The 27,743-nt window shown below is 48.3% G+C and overlaps 1 protein-coding gene across 2 annotated transcripts; it reads left to right on the top strand.

Moving 5' to 3' along the window:
* Positions 1 to 1,171: 1,171 nt before the first annotated feature.
* ctsf (cathepsin F) lies at positions 1,172 to 23,073 on the top strand. Of its 2 annotated transcripts, none has more exons than XM_056280915.1 (14): positions 1,172 to 1,558; positions 9,468 to 9,578; positions 10,579 to 10,660; positions 11,350 to 11,417; positions 11,564 to 11,636; positions 14,085 to 14,198; positions 15,593 to 15,741; positions 15,885 to 15,981; positions 16,098 to 16,178; positions 17,053 to 17,172; positions 18,375 to 18,439; positions 20,819 to 20,909; positions 21,937 to 21,995; positions 22,940 to 23,073. In XM_056280915.1, the coding sequence occupies exons 1-14, from the start codon at positions 1,310 to 1,312 to the stop codon at positions 23,012 to 23,014; spliced, it is 1,434 nt and encodes a 477-aa protein (XP_056136890.1). In that variant the 5' UTR covers positions 1,172 to 1,309; the 3' UTR covers positions 23,015 to 23,073. The 2 variants fall into 2 exon arrangements, with proteins under 2 accessions (XP_056136890.1, XP_056136882.1); XM_056280907.1 differs by having other exon boundaries at positions 11,561 to 11,636.
* Positions 23,074 to 27,743: the final 4,670 nt, after the last annotated feature.

Raw genomic sequence — 27,743 nt, 5'->3', positions numbered from 1 at the left:
CCGCCGTACCTGCTGTCCCTGCCCTGTCGGGTTTCTCCGTGCCACCCAGAGACCGATGACAGGATGTCAACCGCAGCTATTTTTTTTGTCAGACTGGCAAATGTTGTTTGGGTGTTTTTTTCTATATAGGGTTATCATTATGTAAACTAATTATAAAGCATTTACTGCGGTTTAGCTTTGTTATGGTTACAATCAGTCTGTCCCCTGCACATCCATCACTGTCTGGTTTGGTTAGGCCACCAAACAGGACAGGGACAGACTACAACGGACTGTTAGGTCTGCAGAGAAAATCACTGGCGCCAACCTGCCCCCCCCCCCCGTTCAGGACCTCCAGAGTCAGCATCACTGCAGACCCATCACACCCTGGTCAAACCCACGTGATGGGGCTGCAGCGATGTACCCACCTCCTCCCCTCTGTACACCAAAACAAGCAGATATAAAACAGTTTCTTTCAGCAGGCTGTCACTCAGATGAGCATTTAACACTGTCAAATAAATACACCCATGTTGTGTACACTGTACGTATACTGGCCCACCCTGTCATGTCCATCTCCCTCAGGCACTGCATGCAAGTAACAGCATTGCATTATCCGAACCGCTTATCCTGCTCTCAAGGTCGCGGGGATGCTGGAGCCTATCCCAGCAGTCACTGGGCGGCAGGCGGGGAGACACCCTGGACAGCCCGTCACACAGGGCCGCGACAAACGCACACTCCCACACACATTCATACCTAGGGACAATTTATCACAGCCGAGTCACCTGACCAACATGTCTTTGGACTGTGGGAGGAAGCCCCCGAAGGAAACCCACGCAGAGGATGACCCGGGACGACCCCCCCCCCCAGAGGCCTTCTTGCTGCGCCACCGTGTCGCCCCTGTTTCAGCATGTTCTCTGCACCACTGCGCTTTATCGCCTCTTATTTCGCCTGTATATGGTCAATCCTTGCCTCAAGATTGTTGTGCTGTAGTGTTGTTATTCTATGTTTAGCACGCCGAGAGAGCCACGACACCTTTACATGGTCGATAAACACGATTCTGCTTCTGCTGCGCTTTACGAGCAACCGTGTGCAGCATACAGGAACGGCGTCCTGCTCTTGAACATAGCCCCGCCCCCGCCGATCCTCTGTGGCTCCTCCCCCCGGTCGCCTCAGCCTTGTTTGTTTGGCAACATTGCGGAGGCCGGCTGTTGTGTAACCGCTCGTTTGCCGCTGGACGTCATCTGTCATCCGGGTAAACAAACATCTCGGCTTTTATAAGCGCGCCGGAGTCTCGACCTCGTCCCCCTTCCCGAGCGAATACGGCCGTCCAAGCATGACTGACAGCCGATTTGGTGCGCGCGCTGCGCTCCTCTGCCTGGCCCTGGCCGCCGTGGGCTCGGCGCCGGGCTCGGGTGAAGACCTGGACCGGCCGCCGTTCGGAGCCCCCGGCTCCCCCGTCCAGCTACGCGAGTCGGACCCGGGCTTGAAGAGGGCCCTCAAGTTCGCGGAGGATCGCTACAACCTGGGTTCAAACGCCATGCACGTCCGCAGAGTCAGCAAATTTATCTCTGCGTCGAAACAGGTAAACTGCCCCGTTTCGCCCGGTGGGTGATGGGGGGGGGGGCATGGCAATGAGGCGTCGTCTCGTTTCACCCACTTTTTGTTTTGTGGTGTTTTTATAATAATATCTTGCCATTTTGTACAGCCTACTGACGTAGGGTCCAGTTAAATGACCTGCGTCAGCACACCAGCACGTTCTGGCCTGTCGGAGTGCGCGACACGCGTGCACGCGCCCGTGATGCCCATGTGGCTCATTGGGCGTCCACACGTCCGAGAATGGACTCTGGGTTCTTTTCAAGGCGCAGGCCGGCCAGGTCCTTTCATCGCTGCAGCCCAGGTTCAATACCCTTTGCCCAAAGCACACAAATCACGCAACAACCCTCCAGGCCGTCCCATTGTGGCCCAGGGTCCCAGTTGTCATAGTTTGTGGATCACTTATGAAGCCCGTTCTCCAGACCAGTGTTTCTCAATCGGGGGTCCGCGGACCCCTAGTGGTCCGTGGTGTAATTGCAAGGGGTCCGTGAAAATAAAATATCTTTTAAAAAAAAAAGATCCTATGACATTTATAGAAATAGGATTATTTTACTCAAATGTGACTGAGACCTTTAGCTACCTAAACTATAAAGGGTAACAGGACTTTTTTCTCTAATTACATCTGTTTCACAAGTGTAATTTATTGTATTTTAATAAGAGATCTCGCTCCCGTTTGCATTATTAAAAGTTACTGCATAAAAATTCTGTTTTGTTACATATATCTGAAAGTTACTGAATACATATTCTGTGTTGTTACATATATCTGAAAGTTACTGCATAAGAGTTCTGTTTTGTTAACTATATCTAAGTTACAACTGAAAGCTCTTATTTTTGCCCCAAAGAGTGAATAAATGCTATAATGCAATTTAAAATGCAGTTTCTACTGTTTCTATCAAATTGCAACCCCCCTCCCCCAAGATCAGGTGGAGGGGTCCTCAGGGTAGATCAAAAATACGCAGGGGGTCCAGGACCCCAAAAAGGTTGAGAACCACTGCTCCAGACCCTGCCAGCCTACTTCAGGTACTGAACTGACTTCATTGAAAAAAACATTCTTGTCTTAACGATTTGCCGGATATCCTCCTTCTAACTCTTGACGTCATAAGGCTTTATACTGGCCCGGTGGTGAGCGCTGTCGCCTCACAGCAAGAAGGTTGTGGGTTCGAACCCCGGGGTTGTCCAACCTTGGGGGTCATCCCAGGTCGTCCTCTGTGTGGAGTTTGCTTGTTCTCCCCGTGTCCGAGGTGGGTTTCCTCCGGGTGCTCCGGTATCCTCCCACCATCCAAAAGACATGCATGTTAGGGTTAATACTCCTGCCTGTGCCCCTGAGCAAGGCAGTGGAAAGACGAACTGGAACTGCAGTTATGGTCGTTTTAGATAGATCTTATAACTTTTTTGTGCAATTGGTCTAAAACTCGTTTTAATGCAATTATATATATTTTTAGGGGAATTCGGGGAGCGGCAGGTCTGTATCCTTTTTTTCTCCCCCACAACGTTATTAAACTTTGACAATCCACTGACCGTCTTGGTCGTTCACATCGTAGTCAACCTCACTGGGCTCATACAGTGAACGCCATTATCTTCGTTAAATCTGATTATTAACTCAAATCCCCCCCGTTTCACCACTTCCTCATCACTTAACTGTAAGTTCTCGCACCTGTTCTGCCAAAAGAATTTCCTTGTTTCTCGCTTGTTTTGTCATTCTGACTCATCCCCACACCTTCCTTCCTCTCGGGGACTCCTGAATCCCCCCATTCTGGCCCACCCTTGTAATTTGCGCGTCATCGTGTGCGTCATGTGACTATTTATGACGTGTGTTGATCGCGTCATTTCCTTCGTGAAGTTCGTTACTCTGCCCTAAAAGTACACTAGCGCCCTCCAGTGCAGAGAAATAGTCCACACGTGATTTGTGATTACGTCCAACATGTCTGGTTACAGACGCCATTACAGACGCACCATGACTACCACCGAGGTGCTGCAGTATTTACAGGCGTTGGACAGCGGCTATTTTAAATTGTTTGAAAAATAGTATTAAAGTTGTTAAAATGTTAATTTTGGTGACAGTTAGTTTCTTAACAGACATACTAACATATGTAATGCATTAATATCTCAACTGGGTATTTATCTTGAACTGCAGCTGCCCACTGCTCCTATACAATAGGATGGGTTACATGCAGAGAACACATGTCATTGTAACCTATACAATGACAAAAATAAAGTGGATTAATCAAGCATATGAGTTGGCCCTGAAGAAGACGTGCCCTGATTTACTTAAAAAGAGTGCTACAAAAACAAAAGACATTCTCTATTATGTGTATCACTCAACACTCTGTCCACTCTACTGCGGTAAGATTAGCTTAAAAAAAACACTGGCATAGCTTAAAGTCTGACCCTGAACTTCCTTCCACTTTTGAAGATCCACCTCCGTTTGTAAATAAAAAGAGGAAGAACATAACGGAGCCCTTGGTCCATGCCAGTATTGACCACAAGAGGAGACAAATCCTGTCCAGTAACACAGACATGCTTGCACCCTCTTCCCAACTGCAACTACCATCGCAGGAGTTGTGCACGGTGCAATAACACCATCCATCCCATTATCCAAGCCACGTATCCTGCTCTCAGGGTCGCGGGATGCTGGAGCCTATCCCAGCAGTCATTGGGCGGCAGGTGGGGAGACACCTTGGACAGGCCGCCAGGCCATCACCCAGGGCCGACACACACACACATTCATACCTAGGGGCAATTTAGTACGGCCGATTCACCTGACCTACATGTCTTTGGACTGTGGGAGGAAACCGGAGCACCCGGAGGAAACCCACACAGACACAGGGAGAACATGCAAACTCCACACAGAGGACGACCCGGGACGACCCCGGGGCTCAAACCCAGGACCTTCTTGCTGCGAGGCGACCGTGCTAACCACTGCGCCACCATGCCGCCCAGTAACAATAACATTTATAATAATGCACAATAACACGATGAAGACTAATCACTTCTCTCATTTCCACATGGGAAAAACATATCCCATCTACAGCACCATCATTTGTGCATCCACACACGTGATCTATATGATGATGATGATGATTTATAATCCATTGCCAATAATCTGATGCGATCAACAAATCCACACATCAAACTCAGTGAACAAATCTTCGTATGCATCAGATTATTTGTTACGTGTTGTAAAAGCAGCAGGAGGAAGTACACACTTATTTTTTCCTACCCCCTCTCACCTACTCTTAAGTTAATTCAGCTACTATACAAACTCAATTCCCAGTGTACTGTATAGGTCACATCCAATGCAAGTTGTGCTGCACAATACAAACTCAACTACTATGAACAATAAGAGAAAAAAGAGAAATAAAAACATTGAAAACACATGAGAGAAAGAAAGAAAAAAAGCAAGTGACTATGAGAGGGACTAATGTGTTAAAACAGATTCATCAGACACTGCCGTCATTATTTGTTATATAAACTGAGCAATACCAAAGCATCTCTCCAGGAAGGATGTTCACTCGGGCGCCATGTTTGAAGTGTGCTGGGCAGTAATTAAGACCAATAAGACTAGACCCCTATCTTTTACAATGAGGAGTCATCAGTGTCATCCATAAATAAAACAAATTTCAGTATCGTTGATACCATACATATGTAATTTATGTACAAAATAAACCATTTCGGGCCTAATGCTGACCCCTGTGGGACTCAACAAGTAGTAGCTATGAATGTTGATATATAGTCGCTTATTTGTAAAAATTGTGGCCTGTTGCCTTCTGTTACCATACCTTTCCATTTTATTGAGTAATATTTCATGATTAATGTCCTGTGATGGACTGGCGGCCTGTCCAGGGTGTCTCCCTGCCTGCCGCCCAATGACTGCTGGGATAGGCTCCAGCATCCCTGCGACCCTGAGAACAGGATAAGTGGTTTGGATAATGGATGGATGAATAGATGGATGTGCTTCTTCTTGAACTGTGTAATGCAATGTAAGCCACAGGGACAGCGTATATGATCCTTTTTACTAAAGAATCATCCAAGGGGGTGCCTTGTCCAGCTCCAGACAGTCCTGGATACACTTGAATACATACATAATTATCAGGTTAATTTACCAAGGTTGTTAAGTTCCACCACAAATGTAACCTGCTAAATATGTGCATTTTTTGGCTGCACTTCACTTGCAGCCTGTAGAATCTATTTACAAGTACCTACTTAATTTAATGTATGCAGTCTCGATAGGGCAGAGATAGATTTGATTATTGTTACTTAACATCTGTACACATTGATATACTGTTTACCCATTGGAATTGTGTGAGTATTGTTTTTATCACGAAGCGTTCTCTTTATTGATACTAATTTTTCGTTTGCCATGTAATTGTATCCCTTTCTGGAGTGAGCTGGACGAAGTGGTGGAGAGGGTACCCAAGGAGGAGAGAGATTAGTGATTGGAGTGGACTTCAATGGGCATGTTGGTGAAGGGAACAGAGGTGATGAAGAGGTGATAGGCAGGTATGGTGCTAAGGAGAGGAATGTGGAAGGACAGATGGTGGTGGATTTTGTGAAAAAGGATGGAAATGGCTGTGGTGAACACATATTTCAAGAAGAGGGAGGAACACAGGGTGACGTACAAGAGTGGAGGAAAGTGCACACAGGTGGACTATATCGTATGTATGAGGCGCGATCTAAAAGGGATTGGAGACTGCAAGGTGGTGACAGGGGAGAAGGTAGCTAGGCAGCATTGGATGGTGGTCCGTAGGATGACTTTGGATACCAAGAAGAGGAAGAAAGTGAAGGCAGAGCCAAGGATCAAATGGTGGAAGTTGAAGAAGGAAGACTGTTGTGTGGAGTTCAGGGAGGAGTTAAGACAGGCACTGGGTGGTAGTGAAGAGTTGCCGGGTGGCTGGGCAACCACTGCAGAAATAGTGAGGGAGACAGCTAGGAAGGTACTTGGTGTGTCATCAGGACAGAAGAAGGAAGACAAGGAGACTTGGTGGTGGAATGAGGAAGTTCAGCAAATTATACAGAGGAAGAGGTTGGCAAAGAAGAAGTGGGATAGTAAGAGAGATGAAGAAAGTAGACAGGAGTACAAGGAGATGCAGCGTAAAGTAAAGAGAGAGGTGGCAAAGGAAAAGGTGTATGGTGAGTTGTATGACAGGTTGGACACTAAGGAAGGAGAAAAGGACTCGTACCGATTGGCTAGACAGAGGGACCGAGCTGAGAAAGATGTGCAGCAGGTTAGGACGATGAAGGATAGAGATGGAAATGTGCTGACAAGTGAGGACAGTGTGTTGAGAAGGTGGAAGGAGTACTCTGAGGAGCTGATGAATAAGGAAAATGAGAGAGAGAAAGTTGGATGATGTGGGGATAGTGAATCAGGAAGTGTGGTGGATTATCAAGGATGAAGTGAGGACAGCTATGAAGAGGATGAAGAGTGGAAAGGCAGTTGGTCCTGATGACATACCTGTGGAGGCATGGAGGTGTTTAGGAGAGATGGCAGTGGGGTTTTTAACTAGATTGTTTAACAATCTAGTTAAAGTGGAAAGTGAGAGGATGCCTGAGGAGTGGAGAAGAAGCATACTGGTACCAATTTTCAAGAACAAGGGTGATGTGCAGAACTGTAGCAACTACAGAGGTATAAAGTTGATCAGCCACACCATGAAGATATGGGAAAGAGTAATAGAAGCTAGGTTAAGAGGAGAGGTGATGATCAGCGAGCAGCAGTATGGTTTCATGCCATGAAAGAGCACCACAGATGTGATGTTTGCTTTGAGAATGTTGATGGAGAAGTATAGAGAAGGCCAGAAGGAGTTACATTGTGTCTTTGTGGATTTAAAGGAAGCATACGACAGGGTCCTGAAAGAGGAGGTGTGGTATTGTATGAGGAAGTCGGGAGTTGTAGAGAAGTATGTAGGGGTGGTGCAGGATATGAGGGCAGTGTGACAGTGGTGAGGTGTGTGGTTGGAATGACAGATGGGTTCAAGGTGGAGGTGGGATTACATCAAGGATCGGCTCTGAGCCCTTTCTTGTTTGCAATGGTGATGGACAGGTTGACGGACAAGATCAGGCAGGAGTCTCTGTGGACTATGATGTTGGTGGATGACATTGTGATCTGTAGTGAGGGTAGGGTGCAGGTGGAGGAGAGCCTGGAGAGGTGGAGGTATGCACTGGAGAGAAGAGGAATGAACCAGCAAGAGTCAAAGGGAAGGTTTACAAGATGGTGGTGAGACCAGCTATGTTGTATGGTTTGGAGACAGTGGCACTGATGAAAAGACAGGAGGTGGAGCTTGAGGTGGCAGAGGTAAAGATGATAAGATTTTCATTGGGATTGATGAAGAAGGACAGGATTAGGAACGAGTATGTTAGAGGGACCGCTCAGGTTGGACGGTTTGGAGACAAAGCAAGAGAGGCAAGCTTGAGATGGTTTGGACATTTGGAGGAGAGATGCTGGGTATATTGGGAGAAGGATGCTGAATATGGAGCTGCCAGAGAAGAGGAAGGCCAAAGAGGAGGTGTATCGATGTGGTGAGGGAGGACATGCAGGTGGCTGGTGTGACAGAGGAAGATGCAGAGGACAGGAAGAGATGGAAAGTGATGATCCACTGTGGCGACCCCTAACGGGAGCGGCCGAAAGTAATAGTAGTAGTAGATATAACTGTATCCTTACAGGTTCATCTACGAATGCAACCTGGAATGTTTGGGAATATATCCTTTTGAGAATTCAGTTGGGGCTTTGGGGCTTTAAGCATTCATTTTATAGTAATCTACCCATTTAATCTGAATATTTTTGGGTACATTTATGATTGTTACTACAGTGTTTTACTTTTCTAGATCCATGTTGATATTGTAGACTCTCATATAGGAAGTTTGTGTTTGGCATTGATGCCTTCCTGGTGCATGTGGGGGATGTGGTTGGTTGCAGGCTTACAGCCACCCTCTCTTTAAGATGGCTTCTCACATCGAACCATTTGTCTGATGAAGGTCCAGCACCGAAACAGGAGTGTATTATTGCAACTTCTGTCTGCTTGTCCCTCACCTACGCACCGGTCTTATGAAATAGACCTGTGAAGTTTTCTTCTGTTCAAGTCTGAAGACTGGAGCAGACCCAGAATCAGGAATCAAATCAGGAATCAGGAACGTTTATATGTCGTTTCATTTCGTGCACTTGCGTATATGAAATGAAACGAAATATAATTTCCCCCAGCCTCAACACGGAGACAAAAACATATCCAAACTGCAAGAACACACATCTAAACTACAAAAAACTACAGAAACTACAAAAGCACATGTATCCAACATATCAACCCCCCACCCCCACCCCACCCCCCCCAAAAATAAAAAAATTCACTGTCCAAGAGAGGGAACGCCAGGATGACTGTCGGAACTGCCCATCTGCATGGGCTAGCAGTTAGCTTAGCCTTCCCTGTTGCCACGTCCTGTCAGACCGTCCTCGGTGTTTCCTCCTTTGGCACAGCTCCAGGCAGGGCCGTGGTCCCAGGGCCCACAGGATGCAGCAGACCAAGCTCTCCCAGCCGATCCAACCCCAGCTCTCCCAGTCAGACACCACCCTCGGTCTTTCCTCCTCAGGCACAGCTCCGGTCAGGGCCGTGGTCCCTGGGCCCACCGGATGGGCAAGACCAGGCTCCCCCAGCCGATCCAATGCCAGCTCTCCCAGACACCTTCGACACCCCCCCCCCTCACTCCACACAACAACACCAAAAACACAGTCAAAGCTGGGTGAAGCCGCTGCCAGACCGCCCTTGGTGCTATCGGAACTGCTGGTCTGCATGGGCTAGCAGTTAGCTTAGCCTACCCCGCTTCCGCATCAGGCCTGGGCAAGTGACCTAAAAGGGGATGCAGATTCATGTTGGTACAATAAAAGCTCTTCAACTTGTGTGTGTGTGTTGCAGTTGGTGAAGGGTATCCGCTACACCATCACAGTGGAGATGAGCAACACACAGTGCAAGAAGTCTGCCATGCTTCGAACCTGTGACTTCTATCCTGAGCCGCATCAACTAAAGGTGGGTTTGCAGTAAGCATGTGTGTGTGTGTGTGTGTGTGTGTGTGTGTGTGAGAGAGAGAGTGAGCGTGGCTGAGGATTTATCGATCCATGAATAGGTTCTATGTAGTCCCATTTGTTCAGCCCTACATGGTTCCACCAGTCATCTGATCTTGTGACTTGGATTTGACTTTGAGTGACCCCCTCTAACACACACACACACACATGCCCTTCCTCATGCAGACACGCAAGATTAACACAAATGGTTGCAATTGCAAAGACAGATCTCTCTCTCACACACCCACACACACACACCCACACACATAAAGGAACTAATTGTTTTTTGTGCTCTGATGACTTTGTAGAAAATTGCCCTTAAGCATGTAAGAATATGCTTTTCCAAGTGTTGTAACGTAACACCGCCCTCATCTGGCTGAGGTTGGACTCATTCTGGCCTGCACAACCAGGGTTGCTTAACTCACAACCAGTGTTGTTTAACTCACAACCAGGGTCATTTAACTCACAACCAGTGTTGTTTAACTCACAACCAGGGTCATTTAACTCACAACCAGGGTCGTTTAACTCACAACCAGGGTCGTTTAACTCACAACCAGGGTCGTTTAACTCTCAACCAGGGTCGTTTAACTTACAACCAGTGTTGTTTAACTCACAACCAGGGTCATTTAACTCACAACCAGTGTTGTTTAACTCACAACCAGGGTCATTTAACTCACAATCAATGTTATTTAACTCACAACCAGGGTCATTTATCTCACAACCAGGGTCGTTTAACTCACAACCAGGGTCGTTTAACTCACAACTAATGTTGTTTAACTCACAACCAGGGTCATTTAACTCACAGCTCAGATCTGGTTTAAATACAGATTACTTTAATGAGAAGGACGTCTGTTTTGTACACGGAATGACGGGAATATCTCTGTTCACGTGTGTGTGTGTGTGTGTGTGTGTGTGTGTGTGTGTGTGTGTGTGTGTGTGTGTGTGTGTGTGTGTGTGTGTACCAGAGGGAGGTGTGTTTGTTTGAGGTGTGGGACATTCCATGGCAGGGCACCTCGACGCTGCTGAAACAGAAGTGCCAGGCTACAGGTCAGTCTGTGGAGGGCAGTGTGGTGTTCCATGTTGATCTTTTTGTCAAAGCTTTACGGTTCTGGGTTTTAAAACTGCCCGTTGTCAACATACCGGTGACTGGGCAACAGCATTCCCTGACCAGGATCAGGAGGGATCAGGAACACTTTATTTGTCGTTTCATGTCAGCAGTGCAACACAAAGACAAAAACACATCCAAAAACTACAAGAACACACATACTAACTAACACGTATATCTAAACTAAAGTAATGGGCTAGCAGTTAGCTTAGCCTGCCCCGCTTCCGTGTCCTGTCACACTGCGCTTGGTGCTTCCTGTACGAGTGAAGCTCCAGGCAGGGGCTGTGGTCCCTGGGCCCACAGGACGCGGCAGACCAGACTCCCCCAGCCGATCCAACGCCGGCTCTCCCAGTCACACACCTTCGACACACCTCCTCGCACGCCACACGATGACACTAAAAACACCACAATCAACGCCAGGCGAGACCGCCGCCAGACCACCCTCGGTGTTATCGGGACTGCCGGTCTGCACGGGCTAGCGTCGACAATATAGAAATCATATTTACATTTATATGATAATTTAAACCGGCAGGGTTGTGTTGGTCATCATATGGTTGGATGTTGACACATTTGTACAGGCGTGCAGCACAACCTGACATTTATCCACTTTTCCCCGTGTCCCTGTCTTCAGAGGAGCCCCGGCCCAGGGAGACGAACAAGGTGGAGGATCTACATCCGTCAGCCGGCCAGCCTCTGGAGGTAATGGGGATGTTATGAGTTCGATGACAGCACCTTGTTTGCACATCTGCAGTGAAAGGGTTCAGTTGTTGCATAAGCAGACAAGCCACATCTGCTGCGACCTTTTGCCTCGTGGACTCTTGTGTGTTTGTGTTTCTGTCCAGCAGGCGTCTGCACAGCTGCTGGGCCAGTTCAAAGAGTTCATGGTGAAGTACAACAAGGTGTACAGCAGCCAGGAGGGTGAGTGGCTGTCACACAAACACACACGAGGACACAACGGCCCACGTCTGTACTATCAGCTAGTCATGCGTAGAGACAACCTGTTTATCCCCCGAGTCAGCTCAGTTAAAAGCCTGGGGCGCCCCTGGTGGCGCGGTACCACACAAGGCTGAGTCCTTACCGCAGCGGCCTGAGTTCGAGTCCAGCCCGGGCCCTTGGCTGCATGTCAACAGCCATTGAAGAACAGAGATATGGATTTGAAAAATTTTCAGTTTTTCGTTGGGGCATCTGGGTGGCGTAGCGGTCTATTCCGTTGCCTACCAACACGGGGACTGCCGGTTTGAATCCCCGTGTTACCTCCGGCTTGGTCGGGCGTCCCTACAGACAAAATTGGCCGTGTCTGCGGGTAGGAAGCCGGATGTGGGTATGTGTCCTGGTTGCTGCACCAGCACCTCCTCTGGTCAGTCGGGGCTCCAGGGGGGAATGGGGGGAATAGCGTCATCCTCCCACGTGCTACATCTGGTGAAACTCCTCACTGTCAGGTGAAAAGAAGCGGCTGGTGACTCCACATGTATGGGAGGAGACATGTGGTAGTCTGCAGCCCTACCCGGGTCGGCAGAGGGGGTGGAGCAGCGACCGTGACAGCTTGGTAGAGTGGGGTAATTGGCCAATTACAATTGGGGAGAAAAAGGGGGAAAAATCCCCTCCCCCAAATAAAAAAGGAAATTTTTCCATTTTTGATTCCCAAATTGATTCTGGTATAATTTGATGTGGCGTCTAGCAGAGCGACCGGGTTCCTTATGAGGTGTGGATGTGAGTAATGACTGCAGACTTGCCAGTCATTTGTAAAGTTTAGACTGGAGCAGAGAATGTGTTTGCTGTGATAAGGGTTAAAAATCATTGTTTCTGGGCTGTCAGTAGAGAAAGAATGGACATGGTTGGGACATAACATAAAATACACATGCCCACAACATTGCAGATGGCAGGTTTGAGGTATATAATATAATGTTGAGACCGTTCCTCATCATGTTTTGGATTTTTACCCAGATCCTTATAACCAAGAAACAAATGGACACAAGTAGAGGAGTCTTTTTTTTCTTTTTTCTTTTTTAAATAAAAAGCAGATAATAGTTAAACGATTTCAAGAAGTGATCAATAGTTTTTAGATGCCAAAGTTAGTAAGTAGTACACTTGACTGCAGTGCTCTAAATCAGGGGTCCCCAATTACTTTTCATAGCGGGCCACTTTTAGGGCCACTTTTAAAACCACGGGCCACTCAACCTCCAGCAGCATGTTGTTCGTTAGTTTGTTTTGCAGGTATTATAATTTAAACATCTATTTTTCGATATATTACTAGTCTTACTTTTACTAAGAAATTATTATTTTTTTTTGGTAGGGAAATAAAAAAAAATCTTCCTTCTGGCATTTCTCCAAAAATTCTGGCGGACCATAAATCAACCCATCATGGGCCGGACGTGGCCCGCGGGCCGCCTATTAGGGACCCCTGCTCTAAATAGAAAAGTGTGGGGCAATTGGAATAAATCTTCTGTTGGTTCGGTGTTATGTTGAACATGTGCCCTGGCTCTGCCAAATGACAGAAGCTAAGCAGGTGTGGCCTTGGTTAGTACTTGGATGGGAGACCTCCCGGGAAAACTGAGTTGCTGCTGGAAGTGGTGTTGGTGGGCCAGTAGGGGGCAGTCTTCCCTCTGGTCCTAATAAAGAATAACAACAAATCCCAGTGCAGTGACAGGAACGCTGTGCTGTAGGAGATGCTGTCCTTCAGATGAGACGTTAAACCAAGGTCCTGACTCACTGTGCTCATTAAAGCTCCCATGGCATGGGGGCATCCGGGTAGTGTAGCGGTCTATTCTGTTGCCTACCAACACGAGGGCCGGTTCGAATCCCAGTTCGAATCCCCAATTGTGTCCCAACAGACACAATTGGCTGAATCTGTGTGTGGGAAGCCAGATGTGTCCTGGTCACTGCACTAGCACCTCCTCTGGTCGGTCGGGGCGCCTGTTCAGGAGGTAGGGGGAACTGGGGGGAATAGCGTGATCCTCCCACGTGCTACGTCCCCCTGGGGAAACTCTTCAATGTCGGGTGAAAAAAAACGGCTGGTGACTCCACATGTATGGGAGGAGGCATGTGGTAGTCTGTAGCCCTCCCCAGATAGGCAAACACGTCAGGAAACAGGCCATGATCTGTCACGCTGTACGGCAGGGATGGGCAACATGGTCCAGAAAGGTCTGATGTGGGTGCAGGTCTTTGTTCCAACCAAGGAGTTTCACACCTGAGTCTACAAATCAAGGTCCTGAGGAGACTATTGGTTGATCTATACAATCAGGTGTGGAAGTGCTTGGTTGGAACAAAGACCTGCACCCACACCGGACCTTTCTGGACCATGTTGCCTATCCCTGCCGTATGGGAATTCATTATTTCATGTGTTCATTTGAGCTGTTACCCTTGCAGAAGCGGATCGCCGCCTGCAGATCTTCCACGAGAACCTGAAGACGGCGGAGAAGATACAGTCAATGGATCAGGGGTCCGCTGAGTACGGGGTCACCAAGTTCAGCGACCTCACTGGTGGGTAGTATGTCTCTGCCTGTCTGCATGTTGGCGTGGGAAATAGTGTTTTCAGCCAAACTGAGCAGGTCTCTGCTGTATTCACATGGCGGCGGCTCTCCATGTTGATTCATTGTCTTATGCTGCAATGAACCTCCCAACAAATCTGGAACTCTAAAATGGCCCACATGGTGTGGTTCTACTGATATGTTCACCCTACTGGTCCTTCCACATGAGTTTTTTTTTTTTTTTATAAATTTATTTCTGATTTTTCCCTTTTTTCTCCCAATTTAGTGGCCAATCGATCCCTATTTTAATTCAAACACCCACCCTCGCACTGTATGCGTTCGCCAACTGCGTCTCTCCGGCCGGCAGTCTCGAAGGAGACCCCCTCCCCACTTCCGTGACAAGGCGACTCCAGGCCGAACCACTGTTTTTCCGACACACACAGAGACGCATCACGTGACGAACACAAGCCGACTCCGCCCCCCTCCCGAAGACAGCGTTGCTGATGATCGCTGCTTCGTCGAGTCCGGCCATAGTCGGATCTGACGAGACCGGGGCGCGAACCCCAGTCCCCAGTGGGCAACTGCATCGACACAGAGCCGATGCTTAGACCGCTACACCACCGCGGACCTCCACATGAGTTTTTAATGGTCCACACGGTGTGGTTCTGCTGATATGTTCACCCTACTGGTCCTTCCACACGAGTTTTTAATGGTCCACACGGTGTGGTTCTGCTGATATGTTCACCCTACTGGTCCTTCCACACGAGTTTTTAATGGTCCACACAGTGTGGTTCTGCTGATATGTTCACCCTACTGGTCCTTCCACACGAGAGTTTAAATTGTTTTGCAAAAAATATCATATAATACAATCATATAACATTAGTGATTCTCAGGTTGGAGCACATGAGGTTATTTATAGGTTAGGAGCTAAAATGGTCTCTCTCCCTCTGTCTGTCTCTCTCTCCCTCTGTCTCTCTCTCCCTCTGTCTCTCTTTCCCTGTCTCTCTCTCTTTCCCTGTCTCTCTCTCTTTCCCTGTGTCTCTCTCTCTCTCTCTGTCTCGCTCTGTCTCTCTCTTTCTCTCTCTCCCTCTGTCTGTCTCTCTCTCAATTCAATTCAATTCAATATGTGCTTTATTGGCATGACATACGTTTGTGTACATATTGCCAAAGCTTGTAAAAACAACACAACACAACAATGATTATAATAATAACAGCAACAACAACGATTATGATCTCTCTCTCTTTCTCTCTGTCTGTCTGTCTGTCTCTCTCCCTCTGTCTGTGAATCTGATGTTACTGACCATGTTGGTCTTTGTGTTGTAATTTTCTTGTGATTTTTATTAAAGTGTTGTTGAAACTCAAACTCTCCCTCTGTCTGTCTCTCTCTCTCTTTCTCTCTCCCTCCAGAGGAAGAGTTTCGTTCTACATACCTGAACCCCCTCTTGAGCCAGTGGACTCTCCATCGACCAATGAAACCAGCTGCTCTGGCCCGTGGCCCCGCCCCCGCCAGCTGGGACTGGAGGGAGCATGGAGCTGTCAGTGCTGTTAAGAACCAGGTAGAAAACAAGGACACTGGTGCTAGAAGCCACGTTAATGAGCTACGGTCTTGCTTTGATACTAAAGCCATGGTGTGTGTGTGTGTGTGTGTGTGTGTGTGTGTGTGTGTGTGTGTGTGTGTATATGTGTGCTTCTTCTGCAGGGCATGTGCGGGTCTTGCTGGGCGTTCTCTGTCATAGGCAACATCGAAGGCCAGTGGTTCCTGAAAAACGGGACCTTACTGTCACTTTCTGAACAAGGTGGAGTAGAAGCACACAGTTGGTGGGGTCGTTTGAAATCGGGATGTGACGAGAGCACCCGCCCTGCGTTATCAATGGTAAACACATGACGTACGTTTGGCGGTGTGTCCTTACAGAGTTGGTGGACTGTGACAGAGTGGACCATGCCTGCGGAGGCGGGCTGCCATCGAACGCATATGAAGCTATTGAGAAGCTGGGTAAGAACGGAACGGATGGACAGGTTTAAAACGCTGAGAGAGTTTCATTTCATTTGATTTGTACTGCAACTAATTACACACATATCCAAACACATGTATCTAATCTAAATCCCTGTCCAGGAGAACGAACGCCAGCCAGGGTGACTGTCGGATCTGCCGGTCTGCATAGGCTAGCAGTTAGCTTAGCCAGCCCCGCTTCTTGGTCCTGTCAGACCGCCCTCGGTGTTATCAGAACTGCCGGTTTGCATGGGCTCGCAGTTAGCTTCGCCAGCCCCGCTTCCGGGTCCTGTCAGACCGCCCTCGGTGTTATCAGAACTGCCGGTCTGCATGGGCTAGCAGTTAGCTTAGCCAGCCCCGCTTCTGGGTCCTGTCAGACCGCCCTTGGTGTTACCGCTTCGGGCACAGCTCCAGGCAGGGCCGTGGTCCCTGGGCCCACAAGACGCAGCAGACCAGGCTCCCTCAGCCGATCCGGCGCCAGCTCTCCCAGCCATCGAAACGAAGACAAAACTTAGACATGGCCAAAGACACTGCATGGACGGTACTGGGTGAGGCCGCTGCAAACGTGAATTTACGCCGCCATCTTCCCACACCGGAAGTGGATGACAGTGTGCAGTCTTGATTGCTTAACACACTACTTAGCACTGTTAGTATTTGCAAACGCAAGACAGCATTTCTAACCCATCCGTCTCCCTCGCTATCCAGCCACCCTGCTGTACGATCGTGAAAAATGGCCACATTCAGCGCATTTATGTCGTAGTCTACTTGTGTGTAATCGATACTTCAAAACGTAGTTAATCCTCCGAGAGAGGATTATCGAACTTGCGTACATCTCGAACTGTGTTGGTGATGTGGTTTTGCACTGTGTGTGGCTCAGGAGGCCTGGAGACAGAGAGCGACTACTCCTACGCCGGTCACAAGCAGCGCTGTGGCTTCGCCAGCGGGAAGGTCGCCGCCTACATCAACACCTCCATGGAGCTGTCCAAAGACGAGAACGGTAGGCGTGTGCAGAGAGAGAATATACAAGAGCAAATGAAAAGTTGTTGCATTGTTTAGCAGAAGCTGTCATAAAAACGACGGCTGCAGAGGGCCCGTTTTGTAACCGTGAGCAGAACAACTGTGTGCCATGTATGTACTGACCTGACCGCGAAATCACTGGTTTGCAAACAGAACAGACACTTCCTCTGCTTTCCATTGAACTGTATTATATCGGCCGTCCAGGTGGCGTGGTGGTCTATTCCGTTGCCTAACAACACGGGGCTCGCCGGTTCGAATCCCCGTGTTACCCCCGGCTTGGTCGGGCGTCCCTGCAAACACAATTGGCCATGTCTGTGGGTGGGAAGCTGGATGTGGGTATGTGTCCTGATCGCTGCACTAGCGCCTCCCCTGGTCAGCCTGTTTGGGGGGGAATTGGCAGCTGGCAACTCCACATGTATCGGAGGAGGCATGTGGTAGTCCACAGCCCTCCCTGGATCAGCAGAGGGGGTGGAGCAGTGACCAGGACGGCTCGGAAGAGTGGGGTAATTGGCTGGGTACGATTGGGAAAAAAAGCGAGGAACCCCCCCCCCCAAAAAAAGAAATGTCTTTTGGTTTAGTTTTTTTGGGGGGATTTTTTCCCCCCTTTGTCTCCCCAATTGTATTCGACCAGTTACTCCACTCTTCCGAGCCGTCCCGGTCGCTGCTCCACCCCCTCTGCCAATCCGGGGAGGGCTGCTGACTACCACATGCCTCCTCCGATACATGTGGAGTCGCCAGCCATTTATTTTCCCCTGACAGTGAGGAGTTTCCTCAGGGGGACGTAGACTACCATGCTATTCCCCCCCAGTTCCCCCTCCCGCCAGAACAGGCACCCCTACCGAACAGAGGAGGCACTAGTACAGCGACCAGGACACACACCCACATCCGGCTTCCCACCCTCAGGGTCGCCCGACTTGGGTCAGTTTTGAAGGTGTATTCAGTAAGACGGCACTAGTTTCTGTCAAAGGTTTGCCAGTTTTGTCCCCAATTCTGCTCATCAGCCCAAAATACATAAAAGCAGCATGAGTGTCGAGGATATCTGTAGCATTTGTTCAACCCTTATTCCAGCATATCCTCAGGTTTATAAAAGCTCCCGCATTTAGGTGTTTGGAATGGACAAGAGGTTTGTAATACAGCAATAGGATCTTTTGATTGGACTGATCTTGATTGTCTTTCATTCAGAAATTTCTGCTTGGCTGGCTAAGAATGGACCCGTGTCTGTGGCCCTGAATGCCTTCGCCATGCAGGTAAATGACACACAATCCACTTAGAAATGAAGCCGTGGTCATGTCAGTTTGATGGAAGTGTGTGTCAGTTGCAACACTTGCGTGTTTTTAACCGTGTGAACTCTACAGTGGAAATGGTCCACCAGTGCCTACATTGGTATTTCTGTGTACACTGATGTCATTTCTTGGAGTATTTTCAAATACTTCATATCCCAAAAAGCTGTACAACCAAAACTACAAGGTTATGTAAGTCATCTCATCTCATCATCATTCACTTCTCCGGGGTTGGGTAGCGGTGGCAGCAAGCTAAGTAGGGCACTCCAGATGTCCCTCTCCCCAGCAACGCCCTCCAGCTCCTCCTGGGGGATCCCAAGGTGTTCCCAGGCCAGATTGGACATGTAGTCCCTCCAGCGAGTTCTGGGTCTACCCCGGGGTCTCCTCCCATTTGGATGTTCCCCGAAAACCTCCAAAGGAAGGCGCCCAGGAGGCATCCTGATCAGATGTCCGAACCATCTCAACTGGCTCCTTTCAACGGGAAGGAGCAGCGGCTCTACTCTGAGCTCCCTCCAGATGTCCGAGCTCCTCACCCTATCTCTAAGGCTGAGCCCAGACACCCTATGGAGGAAACTCATTTCATGTATCCACGATCTCACCCTTTCGGTCACTACCCAAAACTCATGACCATAGGTGAGGGTTGGAACGAAGATTGACTGGTAAATTGAGAGCTTTGCCTTCCGGCTCAGCTCCCTCTTCACCACAACGATCCGGTACAACGTCCGCATTACTGCTGATGCTGCACCAATCCACCTGTCAATCTCCTGCTCCATCCTACCCTCACTCGTGAGCAAGACCCCGAGATACTTGAACTCCTTAACTTGAGGCAACAACTCTTCCCTGACCCGGAGGGAGCAATCCACCATTTTCTGGTAGAGAACCATGGCCTCAGATTTGGAGGTGCTGACTCTGAGGCCATGGTTCTCAACCAGAAAATGGTGGATTGCTCCCTCTGGGAGCAAAAACTTCGCAATTTATTTTTCTTTTATTTATCAAACAATTAAGTCAATAAACCGTAATAACTGATAAAAGTATTGAAATTGTTTGATAAATAAAAAAATACAAAAATCCGACATTTTTTTCATCAAATTTTCTAAATAAACACACAAAACATATTGATGCAAAACAATTCTGAATGTAGAAAATTTAACAAAATATTTATTAACATTCCATAATTTATTTGAACTATGTACTGTTTTTTTTTTTTTTTGAAATGTGACTAATTTTTATAAGCAGAGTGCAAAGGCGATTTGATAGTTCCATCTGCAAAGAAATAGTTCATCGGTCCTCTGCAGGTCCACGGGTGACCAGCAGGGGGCCGCCCGCGGCTTGTCCGTTTTCAAAGGGTTAATTAATAAGTTAAGGCAGCGGTCCCCCAGCCACCGGGCCACGGACCAGCACTGGGCCGCAAAACATTTGCTACCGGGCCACACGGAAAGTTAAGATTCAGCAAAATAAATAAAAAATAAAAAACCTGAATAATAAATATGTAGCATTGTAGACTATTTGTGCAGTAATTACATTGAACTTGACACAGTGTATCTGTGCTGCACCTTTCCTCACCATTCTCTGTCATGCCCACAACAGGATGAGGATGCTGACGGTGAACCTGAGCAATGCAATGCACGCGAGGTCTTCACCCACTTACCTACTCGATGTGCGTGTTGCTACTAGCTAGCTAGCTTGCTAGTAGCAACACGCACTAGGTAGTACTACTACCTAGCAACACACAGATCAAATAGGTAATAGCTAGCTAGCTAGCATGAGTAAAAAAACAAATGACACTTGAGAATTTCTTCAGGGGAGGTTGGGGAGATCAAAGGTCTAACGATGATGATAACGCAGAGACAGCAGAGGCTGAGACTGTATTTCAAAAGGAAATACAAATCGTACCTAAAATATGGCTTTATTGCTATTGATGACCCGCGTATATTGACCGTCTTGTTGCAGGGAAACAAGCGCGGGTTTCCTGCTGATTCAGTGACATTTATGAGCTGCAGTGTTTTTAACATGTTCACGTGAGGGAAACATCCATCCATCCATCCATTCATTACTTAAATGTTATGCTGTTGACTTATAAACCTAACCTACACTCCGGTCGTGATTACAACCCCTGCTCCCTGCTGGCAGGCCCACAAGAATATCGTCATTATTAGACCGGTCCGCTGTGCAAAGAAGCTTGGAGACCCCTGAGTTATGGCACCTGGCAGCTTAAGACTCAGACCATATTCTCCACTAACAAGCTGTGTTTATGAAATTATTAATCAACGAATGTTCACCTTCCAACATTTGTGTTGGTTTTGTGTAAAGGTTCACGAGCTAATAATTCATATCTGCCTCTCTTAGTTCTACCGGAGGGGTGTGTCTCACCCTCTGAAGATCTTCTGTAACCCGTGGATGATCGACCATGCTGTGCTCCTGGTGGGATACGGAGAACGTAAGACGACACACTTCCAACAGATACTTGTGATTTTTTTTCTCGTGGGGGGGTCCTATCACAGATGTGATATAGACCAGAACATGTGCTCAGTGGGCACGGTGGCGCAGTGGTTAACGTGGTCGCCTCACAGCAAGAAGATCCTGGGTTCGAGCCCCAGGGTAGTCCAACCTTGGGGGCCGTCCCAGGTCGTCCTCTGTGTGGAGTTTGCATGTTCTCCCCGTGTCTGAGTGGGTTTCCTCCCGGGTCTCCGCTCCGGTTTCCTCCCACAGTCCAAAGACATGTAGGTCAGGTGAACCGGCCGTACTCGATTGTCCCTAGGTGTGAATGTGTGTGTGTGTGTGTGTGTGTGTTGTGTGTGTGTATGTGCGCTGTCCCAGTCTCTGCTCCACCCCCTCTGCTGATGCGGGGAGGGCTGCAGACTACCACATTCCTCCCTCGATACATGTGGAGTCACCAGCCACTTCTTTTCACCTGACAGTGAGGAGTTTCACCAGGGGGACGTAGTGCGTGGGAGGATCACGCTATTCCCCCCAGTTCCCCCTCCCCCCCGAACAGGCGCCCCAACCAACCAGAGGAGGCGCTAGTGCAGCGACCAGGACACATACCCACATCCGGCTTCCCACCCGCAGACACGGCCAATTGTGTCTGTAAGGATGCCCGACCAAGCCGGAGGCAACACGGGGATTCGAACCGGCGATCCCCGTGTTGGAATAGACTGCTATGCTACCCGGACGCCCCCTTACATTTTCTGAATCTGAATTCAAAACCTGCTCAAGCTGTGCTATCAATAAAGCCGGCAAATGGGGGGGGGGTCCGATCAGGCATCCAAGTCTGAGCAGAAGCTGACTGGTCCCCCAGGCAGCATACTGGGAACCACTGTTCTGGTTCCACGGTCACTGGTAAATGTTACTCTCTTGTGATGTTGTACCTGTGTTTTGCTGCGAGCTGATGTCCGTGCAGCTGCAGAGCTCACGTTTAAGTCTCATGCCCACACATGAAGAGTGGACTCTTCCTGTGCTTGCAGGTAAAGGCATTCCATTCTGGGCCATCAAGAACAGCTGGGGGGAGGACTACGGAGAGCAGGTGAGAGGAGGAAAGACCTCGTGCCTTTTCATTCACCACACACATACACACACACTGACTGCTGGGATAGGCTCCAGCGTCCCCGCGACCCTGAGAGCAGGATAAGCAGTTTGGATAATGGATGGATATACAAATATACAACACTTCAGAACAAAAATGAACAACCGTGGAAAATGAGTGTGGTTTGGTTGTAGCCCAGTCAAGCCAACTTGTAGGTGCATAAATGCATAGTTTGTATAAATAAAAAGAATTTAAGTTCATTTACAGGATTTCTTATGAATAAGAAAATAATTTTGTACACTTAGTTCATGGGATTTCAATAAGATAATTCCTGATAGTAAAGAGATACAGTGTAGTATTTACAGGAGATAAAATGTTAAGAAATAATTCATGTTTATTGATTAGACAGTGATTTCATGTGTAGAGTTCGTTTTTAGATGATATTAGTATGACATAGTATAGGGGACTTTTGTTTTGAAGATAGGACTTTATTGTCGTCAGATGGAAGAATTGCATTCTGGTCAAGTGTAGTTTAGTAAGAAATATCCAGACTAATCCGGTTAGTCAGGCCAAGTATGAGAGTGGAGCCAGTGTCTCTCTCTCTCTCTCTCTCTCTCTCTCTCTCTCTCTCTCTCTCTCTCTCTCTCTCTCTCTCTCTCTCTATCGCTCAGCTTTATTTATCCCCCTCTCTTTAAGTCAGGAATCGTGAAAATATGTATGAACCTTTTTGATTTTGATGATTAAACAGTTAGTTTTACTTCATGGTCCATGGACTTCCTTTTACGTGGAAATGGAAGACGGGAGATTGAAGTTTAGCACTGGGAGCGTCAGAAGCTAATGGCATCGTTGTTTGGAACCTACACTACTGTTGCTACTGTACTTTTGAAGCCGACCATTTAAGTTTAACTCATACTGTACCTGTCCCCCCTCTCTGTCTCATACAGGGTTACTACTACTTATACAAGGGCTCCAATCTGTGCGGGATCAACAAGATGTGCTCATCTGCTGTGGTCAACTAATCACACACACACACACACACACACACACACACACACACACACACACACACACACACGCACACATGCATACACATGCACACTTGCACACAATGAGATGGGCATGCACAAACACACTATGTCCCCACTTGTCCCCACCTCTGCACACCAGTCCCCACCTGTGCAAACCTGTCCCCGCCTCTGCACACCTGTGCACACCTGACCTCACCTGTGCACACCTGACCCCACCTGCACACACCTGTCCCCATCTCTGCACACCAGTCCCCACCTGTGCATACCTGTCCCCACCTGTGCACACCTGTCCCCGCCTCTGCACACCTGTGCACACCTGCACACACCTGTCCCCACCTGACCTCACCTGTGCACACCTGACCCCACCTGTGCAGAACATGAACATGCAGACGAGAGGACAGCCACACCAAGTCTTGCTGGCATTACTTTTCATCCACACTATGGTAACAGTATTTGACCTGCATACCTCAAAGGCTGACTGGAATTTCCCAGAACACATCCCAGCTGTGATTTAGCTAGACGTAGAGTGTCACTGAAACTCTGCAGTGATTTGTTTTGTTTTTTCCTCAATGTGATAGTTTTAGTCCTCCGGGCTGCAGTGTTTGCTCTCATGTAGGCCGTGTTGATGTGTAACTTTTATTCTGACAGGAAGTGAAGCCTGTGTTTTAAGATGTGGACACGCTGTGGTGAACTTTAAACCTCTGCTTAGCTGGATGCTACTTTAACAGTGTTAGTGCTAATGTGTTCGAGTACTCTGGGTAGACATGCCGTCTGCAGCACCCCAACGTACACCTTCCCCCGTAGTGGTCCTGCTGCAGACAGGAGATGCTCCCACAAGGTTCTCCTGGATTGTATGAACTGGGTTTTATGGTTTATGGTAACTGTTGTGATGCAGTGGTAAATTAAGGTTGAATGAATAAAGAATACTCTCTGCTCTTTTCTTTGCATGCAGTCTGCATGAGCCTGGCGGTGGGGGCGGTCTGTGGTCATTTTCCAGGTGATGTGGGTGAACAGAAAGGGAATCTGAATAATCAGATCGATTAAGTAAACATCCACCCGTTAGCCCAGCCGCTTATCCTGCTCTCAGGGTCACGGGGATGCTGGAGCCTATCCCAGCAGTCATTGAGCGGCAGGTGGGGAGACACCCTGGACAGAGGGTGTCTCCATCACAGGGCCGACACACACACATTCACGGGACAATTTAGTACGGCCGACTCACCTGACCTACATGTCTGGACTGTGGGACGAATCCGGAGCCCCCGGAGGAAACCCACACAGACACAGAGAGAACATGCAAACTCCACACAAGAGGACAACCTGGGACAACCCGCAAGGTTGGACTACCCCGGGGTTCGAACCCAGGACCTTCGTGCTGCGAGGCGACCGTGCTAACCACCGTGCCACCACTAAACATTGAGAATAATTTCACCGTGTAAATAACCTACGCCTCATCATGTTTCAACAGCTGGCCACAAATGCAGAAACAAAACTAATTCTGAAGGAAAGAAAGTTAACAGGATTACAGCTGGGGGTTTTCTTTATGAAAAGTCACCGAGTCATTTGCAGTTTGTTGGATGATTTGCTCGAGTCACAGCTGCAGCTCACCAAACCGGACACGCCGCTCACAAAACCGGACACGCAGCTCACCAAACCGGACCATGCAGGTCACCAAACCAGACATGCAGGTCACCAAACCGGACCATGCAGCTCACCAAACCAGACATGCAGCTCACCAAACCAGACATGCAGCTCACCAAACCGGACATGTTGGTTGAAGGAATTTGACGGTGAAGTTGAATTCATACTGCATCATTCTGGAGATGCTGTGGGGAAAGCAGGTTTTCAGATCCTGAAATCCGAAGCTTTTTAAAGTGGATTTCCGGGCATCCGAGTGGCGTGGCAGTCTATTCCGTTGCCTGACAACAAGGGGATCGCCGGTTAGAATCCCAGTGTTACCTCCGGCTTGGTCGGGCATCCCTACAGACACAATTGGCTGTGTCTGTGGGTGGGAAGCCGGATGTGGGTATGTGTCCTGGTCGCTGCACTAGCGCCTCCTCTGGTTGGTTGGGGCGGCTGTTCGTGGGGAAGTGGGGGAACTGGGGGGAATAGCGTGATCCTCCCACGTGCTACGTCCCCCTGGTGAAACTCCTCACTGTCAGGTGAAAAGAAGCGGCTGGTGACTCCACATGTATCGGAGGAGACACGTGGTAGTCTGCAGCGACTGGAACGGCTTGGAAGAGTGGGGTAATTGGCCGGGTACAACTGGGGGAGAAAAGGGGAGACCCCCCCCCCCCCCGCAAAAAAGTGGATTTCCTTCAACACAACAGGAAAAGGCGATGCTAACCAGCACAGACGTTGTTGAAGCAGCTGGTGTCAGGAGCACACAACCTGGTTTCTTCCCTGAGTGTAAACCGAAGACATGGTACCCTGCCTTCAAGACAAAGGCTAAAAATAAAAGTAAAAATAGGGGAGCACAGCAGCAAATCTTAAGGCCATTTTATGTGAAGTGCATTTTTTACAGTGTGGTTTAGTCACGCATCACAGGAACGATTTAAAAAGATGTGTTATTGAATGAAACCGAACACACAGAGCGAGCGGTTATTCCTTTTCCCAGCACACAAGCCTGCGCTGGCCCTCCGAGGACCTGTTGGGACTGGACCAAGGGCCCCTGATGGGCCGCCTGTGCAGAACCCATGGCAGTTTGCTCATTGGTAAATGGTCGGCCCCTCGGTGTTGGGCCTGCACCCTGTGAGGCCAACACCAGTTCACAGGTTTCAGAGCAGTTCAGGCTGAACTGAATCGGGGTTTAGCCAACTTAAATCAACTGAAGTACAACAACATGACCAGTAACTCACACCAAGCTGACGTATAAGTCGTCCTCCTTCAATGTGCAAGTGTGTTGATGCAATCATCCAGGTAAGAAAACCACAGGAAGTTGAATCAGTTCTTCTGGACCCAACGTTTACTGAGAGAAACGTTTCATCACTCAGTCAGATAGACTAAAACAAGACATTTGGCTTGGCTACAACAGCAATATAGATGGTATTCTCCAAGCTTGGTTCATTCACTCATTCATCTTCAGCCGCTTCTCCGGGGTCGGGTCATGGTGGCAGCAAGCTAAGTAGGGCACTCCAGACGCCCCTCTCCCCAGCAACGCCCTCCAGCTCCTCCTGGGGGATCCCAAGGCCTTCCCAGGCCAGATTGGACATGTAGTCCCTCCAGCGACTTCAGAACTGGCTGGAGGGACTACATGTCCAATATGGCCTGGTTTATGTTATGGTTTAATCCTAGAGTCAGCAAGGCTTACCGGAATAACCTGGTTATTATAAATAACCCCCTGCACACACACATAGACAGACACTGTAATATTGACCTCTAAACACGATCACATGATAATAGGGAAGGCCATCCTACTGTGGAGGCCCTCAAACCATGCTGGGAAAGTGGGAAAGCAAAGGGAGAACGTTTTGCTCGTGCAGCAAATAAAATGGCTGAAGAAATGAGATTACATGGGATTCAACATTCAAGATTCAAGAGTTTTATTTGTCACGTACACACAAGTACAAGTCCCAAGTGCAGTGAAATGAAAAAAGGTACGAGCCTTGAGATGTGCAAACAACAAGTACAACGGGTACACACACACTCCAATGTGCAATATACAATATACAGGGAGAAGTTATTGTTCCACAGGGCCATACCCGGTGACGCCGCCATGCTTATTCCCCCCTGTGGTATTAGATTGCGATGTTCCAGAAGAAGTGAAGAGAGTGAAAGGAAGAGGTAATTGGGCAGAGATAGTGGACAGCAGATTAAACACAATACATTACAGATGGAATCAAAGGAACCTAAAAAAGGAAACGCGGGACTTGCTTATGTTATCCCAGAGTTAGATACACAAATCAAGGAACGAACACCACACGACTTAACGGGATATACAACCGAGATATTGGCTACTGCTTTGGCATTACAGTGGGCAGAGCAAAACAAGCTTAAAAAGGTCATCGTGTGCTCAGACTCATTGTCAGCTCTGCTATCATCACAGTCCAGGTCATCTCACTGCAGACCAGAGGTCATGTCACTGCAGACCAGATATCATCTCACTGCAGACCAGATATCATCTCACTGCAGACCTGATATCATCTCACTGCAGACCAGAGGTCATCTCACTGCAGACCTGATATCATCTCACTGCAGACCAGATATCATCTCACTGCAGACCAGATATAATCTCACTGCAGACCTGATATCATCTCACTGCAGACCAGATATCATCTCACTGCAGACCAGATATCATCTCACTGCAGACCACATATCATCTACGAGACACTATTCAGACCACATCAGGCAGAGACAGCAGTTCGGTTTATGTGGATTCCAGCTCATAGGGGTACAGAGGGGAATGTCATGGCAGACTCACTGGCTAAACAAGCCCTGAAGCAGGACAGAGTCATGACGATGCCCTTCAGCAAAGCTGAAATTAAAGCAATAATAAGGAGCACAATCATGATGGCATGGCAAAAGCTATGGGACGAGGGAAACAAGGGCCGTCACTTGTATAAAATAAAACCACAAGTGTGGGGGGGGGTATCAGTAGGGGAAACATTTTAGGGAACAAGCAGTCGTTTCAAGATTGGGGTTAGGAGACACAGGATTAAATGGAACAATGCAGCTATTAGGGGAGCATCCATCAGGACTTTGTGGATATCGATCAGAAGAAAGT

Source organism: Lampris incognitus, chromosome 1, assembly GCF_029633865.1.
Source record: "Lampris incognitus isolate fLamInc1 chromosome 1, fLamInc1.hap2, whole genome shotgun sequence".
Taxonomy (NCBI): domain Eukaryota; kingdom Metazoa; phylum Chordata; class Actinopteri; order Lampriformes; family Lampridae; genus Lampris; species Lampris incognitus.
This window is presented reverse-complemented; position numbering and strand designations above follow the sequence as displayed.

Bases quoted from the DNA above. Each gene is read 5' to 3' on its own strand.
- ctsf (XM_056280907.1), top strand. From the start codon at position 1,310: ATGACTGACAGCCGATTTGGTGCGCGCGCTGCGCTCCTCTGCCTGGCC. The intron at 11,637-14,084 runs GTGAGTGGCTGT...TTACCCTTGCAG, and splicing joins GGTGTACAGCAGCCAGGAGG to AAGCGGATCGCCGCCTGCAG. The intron at 21,996-22,939 runs GTGAGAGGAGGA...TGTCTCATACAG, and splicing joins GGGAGGACTACGGAGAGCAG to GGTTACTACTACTTATACAA.